Source organism: Martes martes, assembly GCF_963455335.1.
Source record: "Martes martes genome assembly, chromosome: 3".
Taxonomy (NCBI): Eukaryota; Metazoa; Chordata; class Mammalia; order Carnivora; family Mustelidae; genus Martes; species Martes martes.
Window position 1 is genome coordinate 128,837,436 of NC_137890.1, and position 25,324 is coordinate 128,862,759.

Below are 25,324 nucleotides of genomic sequence, written 5' to 3' on the forward strand. Positions count from 1 at the left end.
AAGGAAGAAAGATGTAGCATAGCTGGGAAATAACAAGAGGTTTAGTAATGGCAGAGCATATAGGAAGGTGGTAGAAAGTTGAGTTTACCAAGCTTCACACACAAAATTTAATTAATTTAATTTTTAAAAATTTAATTAATAAACAAAAATTAATTCAAAATGGATCACAGACCTAAATGTAAGGGGGTAAGACTATAAAATTCTTAGAAGAAAACATAGAGGAGTAAATCTTGACGACCTTTGGTTAGGCAATGGCTTCTTAGATGATAGAGCCAAAAGCACAAGTAACAAAGGAAAAAAATAGATAAATTGGGTTATATCAAAATTTAGAACTTTTGTGCTCAAATGATACCATTAAGGAAAAGACAACTTACAGAATGGGAGCAAATATTTTCAAGTCATATATATGATAAGGAACTTGCATCCAGAATTTTTATATATAAGCTTTTCAATTCAATGAGAAAAAGAGAACCCAATTTAAAAAAACACAAAGGTTCTAAACGGACACTTCTCAAGAAGATATACAAAAGGACAATAAGCACATGAAAAGATGCTCAACATCATTTGCCACAAAAAAAAAAAATCAAAACCACAATAAAATACCCTTCCATCCACTATCCACTAGAATAACTAGAATACAAAAGTAACAAATATTGATGAGGGTATAGAGAAACTGAAGCCTTCATACTACTGGTGGATATGTAAAACTGGTACAGCCACTTTGGAAAACAACCAGGTGGTTCCTTAAAAGGAGAAACATAGTTACCGGATTTTCCACCATTTCTACTCCTAGGTATGTACCCAAGAGATATGAAACATAGGTCCACACAAATACTTGTATACAAATATTCATTCCTAAGAGCCAAAAAGTAGAAATAACTCAAATGTCTATCAATTGATAAATGGATACATAAAACTTGGTATATACACAACAGGAATATTCACTGTCAATAAAAAGATATAAAAGTACTAATATATGCTATTACAAGGATGAACCTTAAAAAATATGCCAAGTGAAAGAAACATCATATTATTATATGACTTCAATGTCCAGAATAGGCAAATCTACAGAGACTAAAAGTAAATTAGTGGCTGCCTAGAGCTGGAGGGGGATAGGTGGTGGGGGTGGAAGAGGAAAGGAACAACTGCTAATGAGTACTAGGTTTCTATTTTGGGAGAAAGGAATATTCCAAAATTAGATTATGATAATGGCTACACTGTAAATATCATTTCAAAAATTGTACAATTCAAGTGAATTATATGATATGTTAACTATATCTCAATAAAGCTGTTTATTTTTTATTTTTAATTTTTTATTTTAATAAACATATAATGTATTTTTATCCCCAGGGGTACAGGTCTGTGAATCGACAGGTTTACACATTTCACAGCACTCATCATAGCCAATACTCTCCCCAATGTCCATTTCCCCACCACCCTCTCCCGTCCCCTCTCCCCCCCGCAACCCTCAGTCTGTTTCTTGAGATTGAGTCTTTTATGGTTTGTCTCCCTCCCAATCCCATCTTTTCATTTTTTCTTTTCCTACCTCCCCCAACCCCTCCCCGCCCCCGCCTTGCATCTCCACTTCCTCATATCAAAGAGATCACATGATAGTTGTCTTTCTCTGATTGACTTATTTCGCTAAGCATGATACCCTAAAGATACAAACGTGGTGCTCCGAAGGGGCACGTGCACCCGAATGTTTATAGCATCAATAAAGCTGTTTATTAAACAAAAAGTCTGAGCAAGGAGTAATGTTTTATTATTCTGAGTCATTATCCAATCCTCCATTAATTCTATCTGTATGCACTGAATACTTTTTTTTTTTTCCTTTTTAAGATTTTACTTGTGTATTTGACAGACAGCACAAACAGGGGGAGAGGCAGACAGAGGGAGCGGAAAAGGCAGGCTCCCAGAGGAGCAGGGAGCCTGATGTGGGGCCTGATCCTTGAGCCAAAGGCAGACGTTTAACCAACTGAGCCCACCGAGGTGCCCCGCACTGAGTACCTTCTTAATGCCTCCTTCTGGTATTAACATCATATATATGTAATTATTAAGTAAATATTATATGACTATTGCTTTAAAGTGAAATCCTGGCACTGTCTCAGTTTTGTATGAAATTATGGTTTATTAGGAATGTACACAGATGATGAAATCAACAGGGAACAAAATAACTGAAGTACAGATCCTGTCAAAAGCCAGAGACAGGGGCGCCTGGGTGGCTCAGTGGGTTAAAGCCTCTGCCTTCGGCTCAGGTCATGATCTCAGGGTCCTGGGATCTCTGCTCAGCGGAAGCCTGCTTCCTCCTCTCTCTCTCTGCCTGCCTCTCTGCCTACTTGTGATCTCTGTCAAATAAATAAATAAAATCTTAAAAAAAAAAAAAAAAAAGCCAGAGACAAACAGAAAATCCTAAAAGCAGCAAGAGGAAAACCTCTCATCAGAAACCACAGATGGCCAGAAGTCAGTGGGGTAATCTATTCAAAGTACTGAAAGAAAATAACTGTAAAACAAGAATTCTTTTTTTTTTTTAAAGATTTTTATTTATTTATTTGACAGAGATCACAAGTAGGCAGAGAGGCAGTTGGGGGGGGGGTGGGGAAGCAGGCTCCCCGCTGTGCAGAGAGACGGATGTGGGGCTCGATCCCAGGACCCTGAGAACATGACCTGAGCCGAAGGCAGAGGCTTAACCCACTGAGCCACCCAGGTGCCCCTAAAGCAAGAATTCTATATCTGGCAAAATTATCCTTCAAAATGAAGGTAAAATAAAGACATCTCAGAAAAGTAAAGATCAAAGAAATGTGTTACTAGCAGACCTGCCCTTACCAGAAATACTAAAGAAGTTCTTCAGATTAAAAGAAAATGATACCTCAAATCTATATGAAGAAATTAAGAACACTGATAATTAATTATGAAGATAAATGTAAAAGTTGGTATAAATATATTTTTCTCTTTTCTCCTCTCAAATGATATAAAAGACAATTACATTAAAAATAATTATAAAACCAGGGGCATCTAGGTGGCTCAGTCGTTAAGTGTCTGCCTTCAGCTCAGGTCGGGTTCCCGGGGTCCTGGGATCGAGCCCTGCATTGGGCTCCCTGCTTGGCGGGAAGCCTGCTTCTCCCTTTCTCATTCCCCCTGCTTGTGTTCCCTCTCTTGCTGTGTCTCTGTCAAATAAATAAATAGAATCTTAAAAAAAATTATAAAACCAATGTCTGGTACCTAACATATAAAAATATAATATATATGACAACAGTAGAACAAAGAGAGGAGAAAGAATAATTACAATGAAAGAATTTCTTTATTTTACTGGAATTAAATATTAATCTGAGGTAAACTGTGATAAATTAAGATGCATACTGTAATCCCCAGAGCAACCACTGAAAGAGTACCTAAAAAAAAAAGTGAAAAACAAAAACAAAACAAAGGAATTAAAATTGTTCATTTAAAATATATTTATCTATGGACTGCCTGGGTGGCTCAGTCAGTTAAGCATCTGACTCTTGATCTCAGTTTAGGTCTTGATCTCAGGGTGGTGAGTTCAAGCCCTGTATTGGGCTCCGTGCTGGGCATGGAGCCTACCTAAAAAAATAAAATAAAATAAATCTATTTAACACAAAAGAAAGCATCAAAGGAGAAACAAAAGAACAACAACAAAAAGCAACATATAGAAAACTAACAGCAAAATGGGAGGCATAATTCCAACCATAATGATAATTACATTAAATCTAAATATACTAAAGACTCCAATCAAAAAGCACAGATTGTCACTGGATAAAAAAAGATCCAAGTATATACTGTCTCCAGCAGAAACATTTTAGATTCAAAGGCTGAGAGTCAAAGGATGAGTTTTAAGCATTATCACAATAAAAAACAACTGGGAAAAAAATACAGTTCAAAATGAAAAAAATTACAAGAGAAAAGAGGCACATTTTATAACGACAACATAATTCATGAAGATGATGTTACAATTATAAACCCACACACAGCTAACAACAGAGGTCCAAAGTAAATGAAATAAAAGCTGACAGAACGAGGGAGAGAAATAGACAATTCAACAAAAATAGCTGGAAATTTCAATACTACTCAATAATGGCTAGAACAACCAGACAGAAAAATCAACAAATATAGAGAAGACTTGAACAGTTCTATCAACTAACTTGCCTAGCTCGTGGTTAGGTAACATTTCACCCAACAACAGCAGAATATACATTCTGTTCAGGCACACATGGAACATTCTCCAGCATAGATCATATGTTGGGCAAAAAATCAGTAAACAATGGCCCATGGGCCAACTCTCACCCACGGAAACAGAGAACATACTGGCTTTGCAAAGCATAAGATATTTATTACTTAGCCCTTTAAATAAAAAGTTTATGGACCCCTAAGGTAAACCATAAAACAAAACTCAGTAAATGAAAAAGAACTGAAGTCATACAAAGCATGCTGACAACAAAAGAATTAGATATCAACAGGAGGAAATTTGGGAATCCATAATATTTGGAAATTAAACAACATGCTTCTAAACAACCCATGGATCAAAAAGCCATTAGAAGGGATTTTGAACCAGAACACCTGGCTGGCTCAGTAGGTGGAGCATGCAACTCGTGATCTCAGGATTGTGAGTTTGAGCCCCACATTGGGTATAGAGAGTACTAAAAAAAAAAAAAAAAAAAAAGAACAAGATATTTTGAACTGAATGAAAGCATTTATGAAAATATATATGATCAGTTAAGGCAGTGCTTATATTCATATATAAATATATATGTTACATATAAACATGGGAGTATTTATATGTTTAAAAATCTGTATTAAAAAAGGAGGACATCAAATTAAATTAAAAACCTAAGTTTCAGGATGCCTGGGTGGCTCAGTCGATTAAGTGTCTGCCTTCAGCTCAGGTCATGATCCTGGGGTCCTGGGATCAAGCCCTGAGTCCAGCTCCCTGCTCGGGGTGGGGTGGGGGGAGCCTGCTTCTTCCTCTCCCTCTGCTGCTCCCCCTGCTTGTGCTTGCTCTCTCTCTCTCTCTCAAATAAATAAACAAAAACAAACAAACAAAAAAAACCCCTAAGTTTCAGTCTTCATTAGAATAAAAGGAAACTGAACCCAATGAATTAAGAAGAAAATAATAAAAATCAAAGTGGGAATCAAATAAGTAGAAGACAGAAAAATGTTTATGAAAACAAAAGGGATCTTGTATAACCAAAATAATTTTGAAAAAGAACATGACTGAAATACTTTCTGATTTCAAAACTCAATAGAAAGGCTGAGGCATTACTGCTGCCGGGGCCATAATGCCTAAAAAGGGAGCAAGGGAGGCCATGAATGCCTAGCTGGAAGTACATGAGCCCCTAGGAAAATGATACACAGCTCTAGGCTGGAAAGCAAAAGGCCGGGGAGGAGGAGAAGCAAGGAAAGAAGCCAAGGATGACGAAGATGACTACCAGCAAAGGTGTGAAAAGGCCCATCAACATTAAGAACCACAACCGGGTGGCACAGATAATCAGAAAAACAACACAAAGGGATCTGGACAAGACCAACGAGCTTTCAAGGAAAGATAAGACAGAGAGAAAGCAAAAGAGCATTACATTAAAATGCATTTAGTGGGAAGCCAGAACAGGCCAAGGTTGACCTCACCTGGCTGGAGATCAACCATAAAGAGCAGAAAGGAGTACAGGAGGTCACAAGGAAGAAGGAAAGCAAAAGATGATGCAACTTTATGAGGAAAACACATGCAATCACTTACTCTAAATAAGTACGCCTGGCCTGTGGGAGGAAGTGGGCCCTATTACCAGGACCTCTGCTGTGGCTTGCCCACTCTATGCCCTGGGGCCATTGAAGCAGCCTTTCAGCGTAGAAGCCCCCTGGTGGCCTGGGGCCTCCTCTTCATCTTCTTGGCAGAAAAATCATTTGTGGGGGAAAGGAGAGCTGGGGGACCGGGGAGGGAATAGCGGCTATCTTTGAAACAAAAAGATGAGAACTGTGTTTCCTATGTAACCAATGGAAAGGTTTTGTTTTCAGAATTTAGAACCTCAGTTTTGCCAGGCTGATTGCACCATAAGCGGGAGGTGTGCTGGGGTCAGCTACTGATAAGTTTGCAACAACCAGACCCAGACTGTGTTGCCTGGGTGCTCACTCACAGAGAGACTATACTTCGAGTCCCTGAGGGTCATGGCTCGTCCCTGGCCAGCTCCCTCTAACTGAAGCCACCCCTCTCTGTCTCCCTACCCTGTTTCCCAGTCACCTGGGCAGGGCCAGTATCCATTCTTAACCTTACTCATCTATCATTTCAAGAAATTTCTCTTTACTCTGCAGCACCCAGCAAACCACACTCCACAAATTCAATGTATGTATTTGGCATACTAAACTTCACATTATCATTAAAAAACCCCTCAATATAAAGCTACAGTAAACTAATCAAGACAGTATGATACTGGTATGAAGGATAGACATATATAGATGATTAGAGTCTAGAAATAAGTCTTTACATTTATGGGCAACTGATTTTCAACACAGGTACCAAGGCAATTCAATAGGGGAAAAATAGTCTTTTCAACAAATGGTACTGGGTCAACTGGGTAGCCAAATGTAAACAGATGATTTTAGAAACTTACAAAAACTGCCTCAAAACAGATCACAGACTTCAACGTAAGAGACTGCAAATAGGGAATGCCTGCAAATGGACATGTGGAATCTCTTTACTATGAAATACTCTAAAACAGGACTGTGGTGATGGCAGCAAAACTAGGCAGATACACTAAAACACACTGAACTGTACACTTAAAATGGGCGAATTTTATGGTATGGAAATCATACCTCAATAAAGTTGCTTTAATTAAACCTCTACTAAGTGACAAAAATTCTCAAAGAAGCATCTCTTTAGAACGATTTTTTAAAGTACTAACAGATGAGGCTAGAACTTGTTCAATGTCAATTTTTCCAAGTCTACCTCTTCTAAACTGATTTAGAAAAAAGAACTGTGTTGCTGACATCAATTTGAAATAAGATTTAGTATGAGTGATAGCTTAAGTAACTTATATGACCTCAGAAGATTAGGAAAAAACATATCCTAGAAAAAAGAATGATAGTTGAGAAAAATCTAAAGATTTTTATTTATTTATTTGACAGACAGAGATCACAAGTAGGCAGAGAGACAGGCAGAGAAGGGGGAAGCAGGCTCCCCGCTGAGTAGAGAGCCTGATGCGGGGCTCGATCCCTGGGATCATGACCTGAGCCAAAGGCAGAGGCTTTAACCCACTGAGCCACCCAGGCGCCCCCAGTTAAGAAAAATCTAAAAACTCATGCCACATTCCTATCAGAAATTTTCACATAAATAAAATGCAAAAAATTTCCATTTAGCTTTACCTAAGCTGTTACAGACTGACAATACAAGGGGCCAAGTCACCATTTCCATATTTAAGCACTTTAACCCAAAGTGTCAGACTGAAAATGAACTTAAAATACTGATACTCAATAATTCCTGACACCTTTCAATTCCTTTGTTTCTGTGCTATAAAGATAAGCAATACATTTAAAGGATGAAAATTGTTTAAGTATAAATCTATAGTGATATGCAAAATCAAAAACTGAGTTTTTTCCAAATACATTATCTAACAACTTAAGTGCTTGTTCTTCTATCATTTTTTTAAAAAAACCTCTCCATATTAATGTCCTGTATTAGAGATAAAATCATATAAAATGAGACAGCACAAACCACCTAAGGATAAAAAACTTATAGATAATATTCTAAAATATTCCATTCCAGTACTATAAGGTACATTTAAAGGACACTTACAATTAGCTCTTAATACACAACTGATAGATTAGTAATACTGACATATACTCCAGCCCAAGATCAGTTTCTATTGCCAAATGCAAATCTCTTCATAATTCTAGAAGAAACAATTCACTGATTGAATTTACAAGGTCACACAACTGAGGTGTACTCAAATGCTTTGTATCTTAAGTTAGTGACATTCTCAGAAGGGAAGATGTACATGATATAAAGAACTGCCTTCCAGTATTTTACTTTAAAATTAAGTGCTAAAAAAAAGAAAATCTGTGGAAATTACACAACAAACACCTATCTAACTTGTACCACAGGCCCGTCAATGTTAACTTTTAATTATTACTATATCTGGCTGTGTGTGGAGTAAGCAAAAAGCCATGTCAATATAAAGAATATTCAGGATTGCAAAGGGAGATCTGGAACCTGCTGAAGATCTACAAAGTTAGGGGCCCTTGGGTGGCTTAGTTGTTGAATGTCTGCCTTCAGCTCAGGTTGTGATCCCCATACTGGGATGGAGCCCCACTTTGGTCACCCTGCTCAGTGGGAAGCCTGCTTCTCCCTCTCCCACTGTCCCTGCTTGTGTTCCCTCTCTTGCTGTCTCTGTCAAATAAACAAATAAAATCTTAAAAAAAAAAAAAAAGATCCACAAAGTTAAAAATATATATACAAAATAATGGAGAAACAGGCAACTAAAATGACAAAAAGTGGAAAATTCTGGTATTTTCTTTTTTAAAAAGACTGGGTATGGAAATCTAGAAGTATCTTCTGATAAGGCATTTTTAGTAATGTATAATGCTGAGAAATGTTAACACTGAAAATAAAAGCTGGTATCTAGTTTTCAAATTCAGAAGTCCTTTAGTACTTTTAGCCTTTTCTCTTTGGAGACTTCAGTTTGCAATGAATAAAGGCTACCACTATTGATGACTCTTCACTGAGATTTAAGAAATAAAATTCTTTATCTGCTAATTGGTGCTAAGTATCAAGGACTTTATTGGTTGGAGTAGACAGAAGAAAATGGTTAAGAGGCTTCACAGAACAACTCCTGCTGGCACATTACCCACTACAGAAGACAAAGACTACTTATGTGAACTCTAAGTCTCCAGATTAAAATGACCAAAAAGTCCCTTCGTGTAGCACCAAGTTCAAGTTCTATAAAGTAAACAGAAGCTAAACAATTTTTAGCTTAGTTAAAAAGAAGTATCATCACTTTTATTATGTTTCTATAATTTTTCAGTTAGCTAGTAAAGGTGTCACTGCCAACTTAAGCAGTTACTTCTTTATCTCCCAAATTTCTAAACCGTTTCACAGTAGCACGAAAGTCAGATGAAAAAATAATTCAACTCTATAAACACAGAACTCCCTTTTAAAAACAAAATGTTTTCCCTCCAGTATTTTATTAAGCTATAGGATGAATTCAGAATCTTTTTTGAAAAAAAAAAAAAAGAATCTTTTTTGGAGTAACTTTAATTTTATTTACTCTGGATAAGGAAAACCACTAGATTACATGAAAAGCTGTCAATTAGCCTATTTATATTCTTTTCTTTTTTTCACAAGCCTACTTATATTCTTATTAGTCCCATATCCAGTACTTTTTTTTCTGAAGTCTTTATATAGAGTGGTAAAATAAAATTCTATAACAGAATTTTTTTAAAAAATTAAATTTTAGTGTGTGTTAAGCAGTATAGTTTTAAAAACAAAAATGTGCTCAAACTGTTATGAATTAATAAAATGTAATACCTAATTTGGATATGAATATCTGGTATAATATTTTTCATTAAAAAAAAAAAGGGTGACTTTCAGTTTAATCAGCAACTTTCTGAGTTAACAAATTTGAAACAGTGTTACTCAGGGGAAAGAAAATATCGACAACATAAATGTTCCTGGGGCTCTTTGTTCTGTGCTAACTCACATGTTTATATACTATCATCTGTAACTCCATCTAATGATGGCTTTAAAGAGAATAGTCTCTCTGCTTCTCCTAAGCATCCTGTTCACAATACTACTTCTCTGGCTAATTCATAATGAAAGATGTTTCCAAAACAAATAGCCTTGCATTTCACTTTATAAACTGCTGGTGTGAAGGCATGCATTTTAGGAGTAAAAAACACATGCCTTGAGAAATGTGTATTCTATTCAGGAATTATTTGCCTTGATTCTTCTTTCTCAGTAAGGTTTAGAATATTCTTCCCCCACATGAAAATTAGAGCAAGGCCTCTGAGCAATGCAATGGTTGGCCAGATAAGCGGAAATAAGTCACAACACACTTAGAAAGTACATATGCCTAACCACAATTTCCCCAGTATATATTCAGTTCATTATCTTCAATTTGTTCAATTCATAAAGCACTTCTTACTTGGATAGACAATCCAATCCCACCAAAGGCTTATAACTTAAAATGTAACTATAAGCAATCTTTACACAGTTCCAAAAATACCCCAAGGGAAGGTTGTTATTTAAAACATAAGTTATTTTTTACAAAACCAAAATTAATCAGTAAAGAAGAGATTCTTTAGAAAGGGTCTTTCAGTAACAAATCAAATTTTGCATACCTGTAATATCAAGAACAGAAGGAGATGCAATGTAGTATCTATGCACTGTTTCAAGAAGTTGAGCACCATGGCCTTGACCTTGAAATGGAGTCAGTATCAGCATCTGACTACAGTAAAGAAATGATTGTAAAATTAAAATATCCCACAATATGATCTGTTTAAAACTGCAAATCACTGTGTATTAAGAACATTTTAAAGTTAGTGGGTTTTTTTTTTCAGTCGACCTTCAAGAAATCCAAAAATTATTGAGATACTCAAAATTGGTTTAATCTTCCACAGTTGCAAAGAGAACAATGAAATAAATCAGTACATAGCCAATGAATAATGGTGATTTTTTTAAACAAATCAACACTATTATAACAAGTATTGGAAACTTCAGCAGTTCCTTCTTCTGAAATAAAAGACAAGGCACGTGTTACACCGCCAATTACCTTACACGTGGCCGGGTTTTGTCTGGGTACACATAGTAATTATAGACTGTCATGTAGCCTACGGTCGCAAAGAGCGTAGCTCCATCCTTATTATACTTCTCAAATCTGCAGATAAAACAGAAAGCCAAGCAGGTCAATTACAGTCGCGCTCCCATGCAGTGTCCATTTTCTTTTCCATTCTCTGACTGAATTTTCAGTGTCAGCAAGCTACTCTGTGAGGGCCCAATGGGTACACCTGCTATGTTCTGAATGTACAATTCACTTAATTGGTGTGCAGCAACTTGGATAAATCAGACCTCTTTACATCACTTCAGTGCACTTGCCTATTATAAAGATGAATAGGTGGCAAGTAAAAGAAAACACAGGCAAAGCTCATTTTACTGTTTAAGCCTACATTCAGGGTCCTAACGGACAACAGCATTTAATTCAGCTCTATTCTCAAGGTCTCCGAAAGCATAATGAAGGAAAACTCAAGCCTCATAAACAATAGTTTTTCTTTCCTGGGAAAAATATCATTATACTGTCCCAATAATTGGGCCGCCACAATTAAAATGCTGGCTTTGTGGAGGTAATAAGGTCTACTGTTGCTTTAGAACTGTACTTACACTAGAAAGTAGTGCCATCTTTCATCATCCACGTCAATAAAGCTAGCAGTTTCAATAAACCACATCAAAAAGGTCTGAAGCCTTTCATGATATTCTCGAAAGCCTCTACATGTCATGTCAGCCTAGGGAAAAAGCCAGGAAAAGTCAGGTGAAACTCATCACAGAGGTAAGTGAAAGTCTGTAGAACACAAAACTATCCTGTGGGAAAATGTTTAGAAGTCTCAGATTAAGATGTGTACACAGACGTACATACAAAATAGATCTTTGTTTTTAATGCTGACAGAAACTTGTTTCCTGAAGCTGGAAAGGAGTCACTGAAAATAACACAACAGAACAGCATACAAGTTTCAGGCAAATGGAGCACTTTTACCCAAGAGATATTCAGATTTATCTTTACCTTGTATATCTGAAAGGTAAAGTTTTCCCCTCCTGTTGGACTGAGAACAGAGTATGTATGGAGTAAGGTTCCAAATGGCTTGAAATCAACTTCTTTTTCCAGCAAAGAGAGAAAATCATTTGTGTTTGTACAAAATCCAGGTGGGATGATTTGTCTAATTTTCCCCTCAACATCATCTGCCTAAAAAATAGAGGTTAAAAGACATAAGAAAAAATTAGTAACAAATTTGACTTTTAGTTGAATATGCTTAATTTCTTTGAAATGGACAAAACTCACAAAAATCACAAAACTGCAGTTCACAGTTAAAGAAGTAAACACATGGAGAACTGAGAAAGGATAAGTTTTGTGTGCACAAGAGACTATCTCCCAAATCTGAGATGAACATAAGTTTAATACAGAAATAAGAAAGAAGAGACAGGTAGCCTGAAATCAAGAACAAGAATGAGGACAATGCTACTGAAATTTCTAATATCTACAAAATGATGACTATATCCTTTCAGGACAATTTGAACTGGCCCAAACAAAAGGCTGCTTATTATTTTATGTATGTCAAGGAGACCTTATTATCTAAGACATGAGATGATCACAAGCAGTAGTAAGGTGAGGCTATAGTCTGACTAAACAAATTGCAAACTCACAATGAACAAGTAGACAGGTCATAACTCCTTTATACATTAAACTCAGTATTAACATGACAATCTAAAAAATATACCCACTTAGGACATACATAATTTATATGAATGGATATATTATCCACTCATCTCTATAACGTGACACAATTTTTATAGACTTGGATTTGTGACAGTAAAAAGAGACAAGCCTGGACAACAAAATTAAACTCAGAGACTAAAATTACCCTTGTTAAACAACCTCAATGAATGTTAAAACTATCAGCTGAGCAGACTTCATAATCCCTTTCAAAACCCCAAAAGACCACTTGATTGAATACATTTACTACTTCTCTTTAACCATGAATATTTGATGAAGTCTTACAATAAAGTATTACTGCTTCTCACCAGGCAATAAAACTTAATGAATTGGTCTCAACTTAACAAAACCTTATCCCTCAATACAGTCCCTAAAAGCCTGACATTACATTCAACAAAATGAGCTTGCATTCTATTCAAACTTTTTCCTGAACAATGAGGCCAGGTTTTTACTTAATGGAGTTTGCCGTGAGTTCAGCTGTAATGTTTGTATTGTATCTATTTCCACAAGGACTGACACAAGAACACTTTGTGTTAACTTACTAAGCAGCTCTTTCATACCGTTTACATGCATGATGGGTATTAGTTCTAAACCAAGACCCTTGCTACTTAGCATTCAAAACAGGGAAATTAAGATGCTTAGGACAAAATACGCTACAAAAGGCTAATACAACATGCTACTAATTCCTGTCCTTTCAACCATCTTTTAACTAAGTAGAAGCAATGCACCTGCAGATGAATAGCACTTTATTATCATTCAGTTACATTTTAGGATAGAGAACCAAGGACAGAGTTTATCACAAACAAGTTTTATTTTCAATGTTCTGGCAGCACCAACATTTATACATAACTTGTTTATAGCTATAAAAAAGAGCTAATATTTAAAATAAAGCTCTTCAGTATTTTACCCAACAGCTTATTTCTAACATGTATTCATTTACCCTGTAAACCAAATAAACTGCATTTGATATTTTTTGTTTAAACTGCTATCTATTGTGAAGAGACCACCTTAAACATATTTTACAGAATAAATATAATTTCAATAATTATAAGAGGAAACTGTAATAATAAGGAATAGTCTTAATGGGTCCGCCGTGTGGCAATTAAATTCCAAAGTAGTAATGCGTAAAGTAGTATAATTTTAGTTCGAGGTTAAAAAAAAAGTCAAGAAACGCTACTTTTAAATAAAGAGGTTTATAATCTATCAGTTTAAAGGAAAACACTTCAAAGCATTTATAGTGTACTTAATTTTAACTTTTAAAAACTTTCCCTGTATACTGTTTTCTCAACAAGGCACTGCAAAGTATGATCAAATAACTCCACATACCTTGCATCAAATGTACTTCAAAGATTTCTTAGAAACTCTTAAGTTTCAAGTAGTGGTTCTGGTGGAAGACAGAGCAACGCAAAGATTTGAGCTCAACAAAGCTGAAAGAGAGTTAACTTTCAGCCTTCAAAGGATACCTACATATCGTAATAAGTATCTTCAAATAAATATTTTGCTCTGGGCAAGTTTACACATTAAGAACTTTTACAGGAGAGTAAAAGGCTAAGTTTAAACACAAGGACTCTTATACATAATAGGTTAGAGAAAATGTGTATCAGATATATTACATAAAATATAGAACATAAAACCAAAGGGCTCTTCAAACCCAGAATTCAGAATCTTGCTTCGCTAGAGGAAAAATGTATGCATTTCTCTATTAAATAGATTCTGTTTTAAGAAGAAAAAAAGTCCTATAACCACTTGTTTTAGAGAGCTGTACTCTTCTAATTCTGTTCAGTTAAATATTCATTTTTCATATTGGATTACTGGCCCCATAATAAAATCATCACTACAGAAAAACCCATCTCATCATTTGAAAAAGAACTTTTTTTTATTTTTAAAAATTTTATTCATTTATTTATCTTAGTAGGCTCTAAAAGCTCAAGATGGGGCTTGAACTCACAACCCCTAGATCAACAGTCGCTTGCTCCAGGCGCCTGGGCAGCACAGTCGGTTGAGCGTCTGACTTGATTTTGGCTCAAGTTGTGATCTCAGGGATTGAGCCCCACCTCAGGCTCCATGCTCAGCATGGAGTCTGCCTGAGTGTCTCTCTCCCTTTCTCCCTCCTCCCCCCACCCTCATGCAAGTGTGTACACGCACTCTCTCTCTAAAATAAATAGATCTTAAAAAAAAAAAAAGTCCCATGCTTTAGTGACCAAGCCAGCCAGGCACCCCCTCCCTGTCTCATCTTTTTAAAATTCAAAGTTGAATCAAAGATTAACTGAACTCTTTTAGTTCCAATGCTTGTAGCTGAAAGTTCAGATTCTATTTCTGAAGATCAAAAAATTCCCTACCTGCAAGGATATTATTTTAAACTTTAATTAAACTTATGGGAAAATATAGAAAAGATAAGAAGGGGCGCCTGGGTGGTTCAGTTGGTTAAGCATCTGATTCTTGATCTAGGCTTGGGTCTTGATCTCAGGGTCATGAGTTCAAGCCATGCTGGGCTCTACACTGGACACGGAGCCTACTTTAAAAAAATTAAAACAAAAAAAAAACCTGTTTAAAAAAAAAAGAAAAAGAAATTAAGCTGAATAGATCAAGAATCCAGAATACAATCTGATCTATTTAACTAATAAAGATATGCCTTACAAATGTTTTCCAAACTTTTTAGAAAAGGAATGTTATAAAGGTAATTATTCTATTTAGTTCTGAGGTGAGTCATGATGAAATGTTTTAGATCGTATACTCTCTCACTATGGTCATTTCAACTTCCAATGTTCTATACTTTGTTATGCATGTGATGTTCCCATGAAGGAATTTTTGCTTTTTCTCATTACTGCATAAAGCAATGTGCCTGAAAATAACGGGTAGCCCGATATGACATAAATATATTTACACTTTATTTGTATTTATCCACATTTGAAAGTCAAATTACACCTTCAGCATCTTTTCCTAAACAGCACCATTTGTGTAAATTTGTCTATATTGAGTTATTTTTGAAACAGCGATTAAAAAAGGCATGTTAAGTAGGTGGTCCTTTTATACGTGGCTAAAGTGGAAGACTTAATTAACATTGACTAGAATTCTAAGATTACCTAAGATACGCTACAAAAACAAGACAAAAAATTTCCATTTCTACTTAATTTGCTCAATCGTACATTACCTGACAACATTTATACTGCATTAGTGTTATGCTACCTAAACTCACATATAACATTCTAAGACAAAAATCTCAATGTATAATTTTAAAGCTTTTCATATATTTTATAAAATATTATGAAAAACAGCCACAATTATCAAAAAAGTAGAGTTTTCACTCTACTTATTAGTCTACCAAAGATTATTTTTTCATTTCAAGATTAAGTTTTTATAAGTACACAGGGTTTTTCTATAAGAGGCTAAAGAATCCAGAAAATTTTAAAAATCTGCTCTCAACTACTCTCAAATTCAATCCATTTATTAGTGTGAGACAAGGATAAAATAGAAGATTGAAGTGTACCCATGTATTTTAACTTCCTCTGCCAAACCTTTTCCCAGAAATGCTAGCAATTAGCAAGACTGAACAATCTTAGTCATACACCCTTACACTAAATGGCAATGAAATTACCTCAAGAGAAAGCAGGAGGCTCTGAAAAGTATAAGATAAAAGAAACTGAAGCCAACACAAATAAATGGAAGGATATACTGTAATCATGGTTTAGAAGAATTAGTATTATTAAAATGTTCATACTACTCAAAACAATCTACAGATTCAATGCACCTTCCCTCAAAATACCAATGGCTTTTTTCACGGAACTAGAACAAAGAATCCTAAAATTTTGTGTGGAACCACAAAAGATCCTGAATAGCCAAAGCAATCCTGAGAAAGAACAATGCTGGAGAAATCACACTCCCTGATTTCATAGTATACTAGATCACAAAACTATAGTAATCAAAACAGTACCGTACTGGCACAAAAACAGATACAGAGGTCAATGCAATGCCTAGCAATAAACCCATACATATAGGATCAATTAATTGATGACAAAAAAGCAAGAAAAATGGAAAAGACAGTCTCTCCGACAAATAGCATTGGGCAAACTGGACAGCCACATGCAAAAGAATGAAAATGGACCACTCTTGTACCTCATATACAAAAATAAATTCAAAATGGATTAAAGACTTGAATGTGAGACTTGAAACCATAAAAGTCCTAGAAGAAAACACAGGTAATAAGCTCTTTAACATTGGTCTTAGCAATATTTTTTCAGGCTAGTCTCCTCAGGGAAGGGCAACAAAAGCTAAAATAAACAAATGGGATCACATCATACTAAAAAGTAAAGATGGGGCACCTAGGTGGCTCACTTGGTTAAGTGTCTGCCTTCTGCTCAAGTCATAATCCCAGGATCCTGGGATGGAGCCTGGCATCGGGCTCATTGCTCTGCAGAGAGTCTGCTTCTCCCTCTCCTCCCTGCACTTGCTCTCTCTCACTATCTCTGTTGCTGTCTCTCTCAAATAAATAAATAAATCTTTTTTTTTTTAAAAGTGGAGTACCATCATACACTGTTGTTGGGAATGTTAACTGGTAGAGCCAGTACGGAAAATGGTATGAAGTTTCTTCAAAAAAATAAAGAAAGAACTACTATACAATCCAGCAATTTCACTTCTGGATATTTATTGGAAGAAAATGAAAACACCCATTTGGAGAGATACATGCATCCCTGTGTTCACTGCAGCATTACCTACAATAGGTAAGATGTGGAAGCAACCTAAGTGTCCATCATAGATGAATGGATAAAGATTAGATATATTTAAATACACACACACACACCCACAAATACATACACACAATGGAATATTACTGTCATAAAATGAAAGCTTGCCATTTGCAACAACATAGATGGACCTACAGGGTATTATGCTACGTTAAATCTAAAAAACAAAACTAACAAGTGAACAAGACAAAACAGAAACAGATTCATGTATACAGGTAACAAACTGTTGGTTACTGGACAGGGGAATGGGAGTGGGAGTTGAGGGGGGTGGGCAAAATAGATGAAAAGGATTAAGAAGTACAAAATTCCAGTTATAAAATAGTCATGGGGATGTCACATATGGGAATGCAGTCAATAATTTGTAGTAACTTTGTATGGTGACAAATGATAACTGGACTTGCCATGGGAATTACTCATAATGTATAAAGATACTAAAACAACAACAACAAAAAATGGAATCACTATAATATATACCTAAAAACTAAAAGGATACTGTATGCCAATTCTACTTCAATTAAAGAGAGGTCAGGAGGTATCAGTAAAAGCAAAGGTCAGAGACAACCGTAAGAGGAACAAACCAACAGTGTCTGAACAATAAAGTTTATTGTAGTAAAATTCGGAATAATTATGTTGCCTTTAAATATGATGGCTAGTGGAGATGTTTTATGAGCTTCTCAGTTGTGACTAAAAACTTTCACACGGAACTGGAGAACTCAGCTTGGAAAAGAAAATGGATGATGAAAGATTAATGTAATGGCAAAATTTTAATAAGCAAATTAACTTCTAAGCTGATGTGCCATGGTTTCTAACCACCTCACCTAAAAGAGTTTATCTTTCATACACAAAAATACTACTACATATTATAGTCTATGAAAACTCAAATATGATATATAATAGTCTCAAACATATCTAAAACAAAAATCTTGATTTTTTTTTTCCTATTTAGACCTACTTCTCCAATCTTTCTTAACTCAGTTAATAGTACTATTATTAAAGTTAAGCAATAGGATCCTCCTTGTTTCTCTTTTCTATCTCATTAAATTTAATTTAAAAGTAAATCCTACTGGCTCTATCTTCAAAATATATCCCCAGACAGACAACTAAATGTAATGTAGTATCGCCTGTAACACTGCAACGTTCTGGTCTCCCTTCTTTTACTCTTTCCCCCTGCAGTGTGTTCTCTGCAGAGCAGCCAAACCACCCCCCCCCCTTTTAAAAAAGATTTTATTTATTTATTTGACAGAGAGAGACAGCAAGAGAGGGAACACAAGCAGGGGGAATGGGAGCGGGAGAAGCAGGCTGCCCGCTGAGCGGGGGAACCCAATGTGAAGCTCGATCCCAGGACCCTGAGATCATCACCTAAGCTGAAGGCAGACGCTTAACAACTGAGCCACCCAGGCGCCTCCCCAAAAAATCTTTTGAAAATATAGATCATCATATGACTCTTACCTACTTAAAACCTCTAAAAGCTATTCTTTACCTGCAAGATCTAGTTTTGCCGACCCCTTCAACCATCTCCTACCCTTCTCTCCCTTACCATAATCATTTAACAACAGAGATATTTCTGAGTGTTCTCCTTTCAGGGTCTTTGTTACTAGGCTCTTCCCTCAGGTTATTACATTACATTGGCTCCTCTTCATTCTATGAAGGAACCAGCAAAGTGTTTCTTCATAACACTACTTACTGTGTGTTTACTGACTGTTCCTCCTAGCTCATTCCCATAAGAGGAATGATTTTGTTTTCTTGCTACTCTTTCCCTGGCAACAAGAACACAGAGGCACTGTGGAATGAACATTCTCAATACAAACTGAGATAGAAAAGGCAAGCCCATTCCCTCCACATCCATTACCCATTCTTTTTTTATAAGGGGGAAAAAAAGTCTTTGCTTGAACATGTAATTTAAATAAATGATCTTCGACCATAAAGCAAATAATCCCACAAGAAGACATTATAAAAGATTGATTCCTTACTCATAACACAGTACTTCTAAATGGAAAAACCTGGTTTTCAAGAATGGGGCAATTAGAAGTCAATGCAAATACATAGCTATTTTCACTGCAAATAGTATTTGAAAGATTTACCAATAACTAAGTCAATAGTTCCTTTGGAAGAAATCAATTCAGCACTATCAGCTGGAACATTAAAAAAAAAAGACACCAAAACCTTCAAACAACAGTAAATTTTGTACAACACTAGGGAAACTACTACCTGCATTTTTAATAAGAGTATCTAGCTGGGCTTGAGAATTTAACAATCTAATAAGAAACATATGATTAGGAAAAAAACTCCACTTTAATAAGCCTATTTTACACGCTAGTTTATCTAGCATCGTGTAAATTTGGGCAAGTCCTTACCATGAAACACAATTTTAAAAATTAACAACAACAACAACAAAGAACAACAAAAAAACCCAAAAAACCCCCCAATCAACCAGTCCCAAGTCACGAGAAGTTTTGGGGCATGAGGATGGCAAAAGATTTAAGTCAGAAGTTTAAAGTCAGTTTAAAGCCTTGAAAAAGTTTAACTGTTAATGTGTTAGGAATTGCTACTTGTACAGGAGGGAGTTAGGGTATCCAGAATGCAGTGATAGATAAGATCTTTGCTTAGTTACGTGAAACACAGTATTCTCAATATGGCAGATCCGATCTGATAAAACTTCCTGGATTTTTAAATTCAAATGACAAGAGATTTTACTCTAAGAATGCAATTTTCAACTTTATAAATGTGATTCAGTGACAAAATGGCATTTCATTTAAAAAAATCAACTCTGAAGTAATTCTTGATGAAAAGTTTCAATGCCTTGAAGGGAAGTGGGTAGGGGGACGGGTTAAATAGGTGATGGGATTAAAAAGTAGTACACTTGCTGTGATGAACATTGGTGATGTACAGCATTACTGAATCACTATATTATACACTGGAAACTAATACTGCACTGTACGTTAACTAACTGGAATTTAAATAAAACCTTAAAAAAAAAGGTTTTAATGCCCTTAAATAGGAAACAGGACAGAAACAGGACAACTCTAAAACACATAACATTCTTCAGGTCCCTCAGAGATTCATGTCTATCCCAAACATGCAAAATACAATCACCCCATCCCAACATCCCCAAAAGTTTCAATCACTCCATCATCAGCTCAAGTCCAAAATGTCATTATCTAAGTTATTCAAACAGACTCTGGGTATGATATACACCATGGGGCAAAATTCTTTTCCACCTGTAAAACTAGAAAACAAGTAACCACTTCTAAAATACAGTAGTGGGACAGGCACAGGATAAGTTATGGAGTTTCCCACTCCAAAAGGGAGAAAATTGTAGGAAAAAAGGAGTCATTGGAACCAAGCAATTTCAAAATTCAGAAGGTCAAATTCCATTAGTTTTCAAAACCTGAGAATACTGTGGCCTGTGGCTCTAACTTCTGGGCCATTATTCCTTTTTCTTGAAGGGAAGCACATGTTTGTAGCTGAGTAGTGCAATCAGCCCGTTTCCTACCTATAGAATATTGGAAGTTCATTAGCCTTTCCTCAACCTGTCAGTTCAAATTGGCAGTGTTTCTGCTGACAGAACATTCTTAAAACTCTTCTAGGTCACCTGTATTTGCCAAGAGGGTTCACATCATTATATAAGATGGTCCTACAAAGGATTTTATTCAATCTCTATTTCTGGTTTTTACTGAGATTACTGAGGAGATCCATGAGTCCTGTGCATAATCTCTTCAGAAAGAGCAAAAGGTTATCTAGCCATGCTCTTGGATTTCTTTCCAAAGCACACTTTCCTGACAATCAATCTTCTAATTTCAATGTCTTCTGCTACCTGAATAGACTGAGAATCTCCCAAATCAAGTCCTAGATCTTTTTTGCTTTACAGTTCTTCCCACAATCTATCCCTTTCCTCTTACATTTACTATAAGCCATAAGAAACCAGGCCACAACTTAAATACTTTGTTTGGACATCTCCTCAGCTAAATATCCAACTTCACTGCTCACATCTTCTCCTTTCTATATAAATGTAGGATACAATTCAGCTAGGCTTCCTGGCACTATATAACAAATATCTCCTTTCTTCATTTTCTAATAATATCTTCACTTCTTTCTTTTTTTTTTGAAAGATACTTTTTTTTTTTTTTTAAGATTTTATTTATTTGCCAGAGAGAGAGAGAGAGAGAGTACACACAAGCAGGCAGTGAGGCAGGCAGAGGCAGCGAGAGAAGCAGGCTCCCCGCCGAGCAAGGAACCCGATGCGGTACTCGATCCCAGGACCCTGGGACCATGACCCGAGCCGAAGGCAGAGGCTTGACCAACTGAGCCACCCAGGCTTCCCAATAATATCTTCATTTCCCTTTGACTTCTTCAACATTCCTATTTCTACCAACATACTATTTGTGATAGTACATTATTCCCTAAGAATACAAGTTTTCTCTCCCATGCTCCTAACTTTATTCTGAGCCCTCACCAGCAATGCCTTTAAAGTCCATATTTCTACCAACCATCTATTCAAGGGAGCCTGCGCTTCTTCTATCATGTGACTCAAAGTTCTTCAAGTTTGTACCCATAACCCATTTCCAAAAACATTTCTACAGTTTCAATTATTTGTTTCAGTAGCACCCCACTTCCTGGTATGAAAATCTGTATTAGTTTCTATGGCTGCTGTAACAAACTACCATAAACTTGGAGGCTTAAAACAACAGAGATTTATTCTCTCACAGCCTAAAGGCAAAGTCTAAAATCACTATCACTGTACTAAAATCAAAGTGTCAACAGGGTCACACTCCCCCCAGATACTCCAGTGGAGTCTTCTCCGTGGTTCTTCTAATTCTGGTGGCTACCAGTATTCCTTGGCTTGTGATCACATCATTCTGCCTCTGCTTCCTGAGCGGTGGTAATTCGGCCTGCCCTGGATGCGTTCTCTTTAATGCCTCTCTTTGCCTTCACTCTTTTTTGGTTCATTTGTTTCAAAGTTTTATGTCATCAGCTTAAATGCCCATGTTCTTAAGGAAATATATTAGCAAAATCTGTGGAATCAGAAATTAGCAAGAGAAATTTAAATGGGCAAATTCTATGTGAAGAAAAAGTAGAAAATTTAGCTATTGCCTTCTGTCTTATTTAACTTCTGGGAAGTGAAGTAATTTTCATATCCACAATAAAAAAACAGAAGTTGGTAAACAAAATACAACTCTGATCATAAAAGTAAAGGAAATAGATCAGGCTAAGGATCGTGATCAAAGGTTAACTGTAGTGACAGGAAGGCAATTACCTCCATAACTAAAGACAATCCGTGGTTTTAAAGCTACTATATAACAGTTTCCCTCCTCCCTCAAGCCTTTAATTTTTTTTTATAAAGATTTTATTTTTATTTATTTGATAGACAGAGATCACAAGTAGGCAGAGAGGCAGGCAGAAAGAGAGGAAGGGAAGCAGGCTTCCCGCCGAGCAGAGAGCCCGATGCGGGGCTCGATCCCAGGACCCTGGGATCATGACCTGAGCCGAAGGCAGAGGCTTTAACCCACTGAGCCACCCAGGCGCCCCAAGCCTTTAAATTTTAAAATCTGTTTTATACTCAAATGGAAAGCAGAGTTAGAGATAAATTTATTATTGTTCTTACCTCTACACAGTCAAAATTCTCATCAACTTTGGATGCATATTCAACACGAAACATTGTTGACAGGCTACCAGCAATATAGTATAACAGGATCTTCAAACCCTTGTAACCAAAAGCAGTTTCACTGAAAAGGAGAAAAATATCAGTAATCTGAGACCCCAGAAAGACTCTTTGCAAAGTCATTACAAAGAATTAGCTCTCTATATAAACAAGTTTAACGTTATGGGTAGGTTCAATATTTTACCATACTTATTTTAGAAACAAGTACTTGTAATAAAACTGTGCCTCAGCTTTCCTTTTATAAAATAAGAGAGGGGCACCTGGCTGGCTCAGCTGGTAGAGCACGTGACTCTTGATCTCAGGGTTGTGAGTTCAAGCCCTACCTTAGGTGGAGAGATTACATAAAAATAAAATCTTCAAAAAAATAGAATAAGAGAGAATAATAGCACCTACCTCAGGGACATTGTTTGGGTTACATGAGCAAGTTAATACCTATAAACTGCTTATAATGTTGACCAGCATGTTATACAAGTTATGTAATAAATGTAATACATCATTGTGGCTGCTTCTGCTATTACTAGTACCAGAAGGCATTTCAAATCAGACACAAGTGGTATAAAACTGGTACTTTGCTAGGCAAGCAGCTAAGATGTAGCTTTGGCCCAGTCTTTCCTCCAGTTTACCACTTGCTTCTATCATCAACATCCAGAGCCGCTGAAAGTGGTAGAAGCACCTATCTAATTACATCACCCTATGAACTCAGAAAGCAGATCTAGAGCTGCTGTTTTTCCAACCCTGCTCCTTTCAATCCACTTATACTTTGATATTCTCTTTTCTGGGTTAAAAAAGAGTCTTCCAAAATGTGCATCTAAAATATCCAGAATAGGTAAAGCTATACAGACAGAAGGTAGGTTAGTGATTCCTAGGGCTGGGGAGATTAAGGGAGGAAAAAGAATGACTGCTAATGATTTTGGGAATTTTGGTGGGAATGACAAAATGTTCTGAAATTGTAATGACTGCACAACACAACACAATATACTTAAAATCATTGAATTGTATACTTTAAATAGATGAATTATATGGTAAATTACATCTCAATAAAGCTTTTTTTTTTTTTTTTTAAGTGAATTCTGAAGAAGAGTGCCTGAAAGGAGCAGTGTCATTTTCAGATTTCTGTCCAGGCTACCAAAATATAACATAAGCAGGGTCTATTCCAGGACGCTGAAAGTTACGTGCATAAAAAGCAGTGGCAATGATAAGTAGGATCAAGACCAATGTCATACTTGAGTCATAAGATACAGGGTTATGATTATGTGACTGTCACCTGTCTACCTTAGAAGGGGAGTATGTAAGCATTTTTAATGACATATAAAACAGAATGAATGTACAAAGTACCACTGAGAAGCAATCTGTAAGACTAGATTCTATGCACCTAAGGAAGAGATTTTAAATAGCAGGAAGAGGAAAGGAATAAAATAAATAGCCCCTTAACGATAGCAATCCCCAAAGAAAATATTCTTCTCTTTATAATAAAATAAAACATATTTAAAATACAAAAGAAAAAAAATACAAAAGGTTCAAATTTTGGCATGAATCAATATGTACTAAAATAGAATTATTAATATTTAAAAGCACATAAAATGCCCAATCCAATACATTAATAATGAAAAATTCTGAGGAAATTTGTTCCATGGAGAGACATTTGTTAATTTCAAAACACATTAAATAAATATGTGAACAAATAAGACATAAGTACAATAAGACATAAGTACAGTAAGACATAAATAAGACATAAGTCTTATTATGAAATAAATAAGACATAAGTACAATAGCCACGAGGGCAATATTTTAAATGTCAACCATGTCAAAACACCCTTTCCCACTACAACAAAGCAGGATTCCTTGGGAAAATGGCTAACTCCAGAACTAGTAGAGTAAGTAGAAGATGAATCTCAAACATCTTATTGTATTTGAAAGTAAAGTGTCCCCCAAGTGATGATGGTTTATCAAAAGGATTCAAAAACTGGTTTGAAATGGGATAATTTGACCATCGTAATTAATAAGAGTAGCAGATTATAACCCCTTGGATTAAAAAAGAATCTTTGTGTCTATTCTGATATAAACAAAGAAATATATAAGGGGAAAAAGAGAAGCTCTTCCTTAGAGAATGCCAATAAATGTAGAAAGTATGAGAGTTAGAAAATCACCATTTTGCCACCACAATAAAAGATTTAAGCAAGAATCATCAACGGCTTTAAAATTACTGGGTGAGGGGTGCTTGGGTGGCTCAGTGTGTTGGGCCTCTGCCTTCTGCTCAGGTCATAATCTCGGGGTCCTAGGATCGAGCCCCGCATCGGGCTCTCTGCTCAGCGGGGAACCTGCTTCCCCTCCTCTCTCTGCCTGCTGCTTTGTCTACTCATGATCTCTCTCCCTCTGTCAAATAAATAAAATCTTTAAAAAAAATAAAATAAAATAAAACTACTGGGTGAAAGTCTGATGGGAAATAG

The 25,324-nt window shown here is 36.1% G+C and overlaps 1 protein-coding gene across 1 annotated transcript in view; it reads right to left on the minus strand.

Annotated features, from left to right (window-relative positions):
- The window catches only part of HAT1 (histone acetyltransferase 1), a gene marked incomplete at its 5' end in the record, with an annotated part of 61,824 nt that overhangs the window by 15,157 nt on the left and 21,343 nt on the right, over positions 1 to 25,324 (minus strand). Inside the window, 5 exon segments of the mRNA XM_080799812.1 lie at positions 10,336 to 10,442; positions 10,767 to 10,871; positions 11,372 to 11,493; positions 11,769 to 11,948; positions 22,821 to 22,941. Of these exon segments, the coding sequence (XP_080655938.1) occupies positions 10,336 to 10,442; positions 10,767 to 10,871; positions 11,372 to 11,493; positions 11,769 to 11,948; positions 22,821 to 22,941 (635 nt within the window).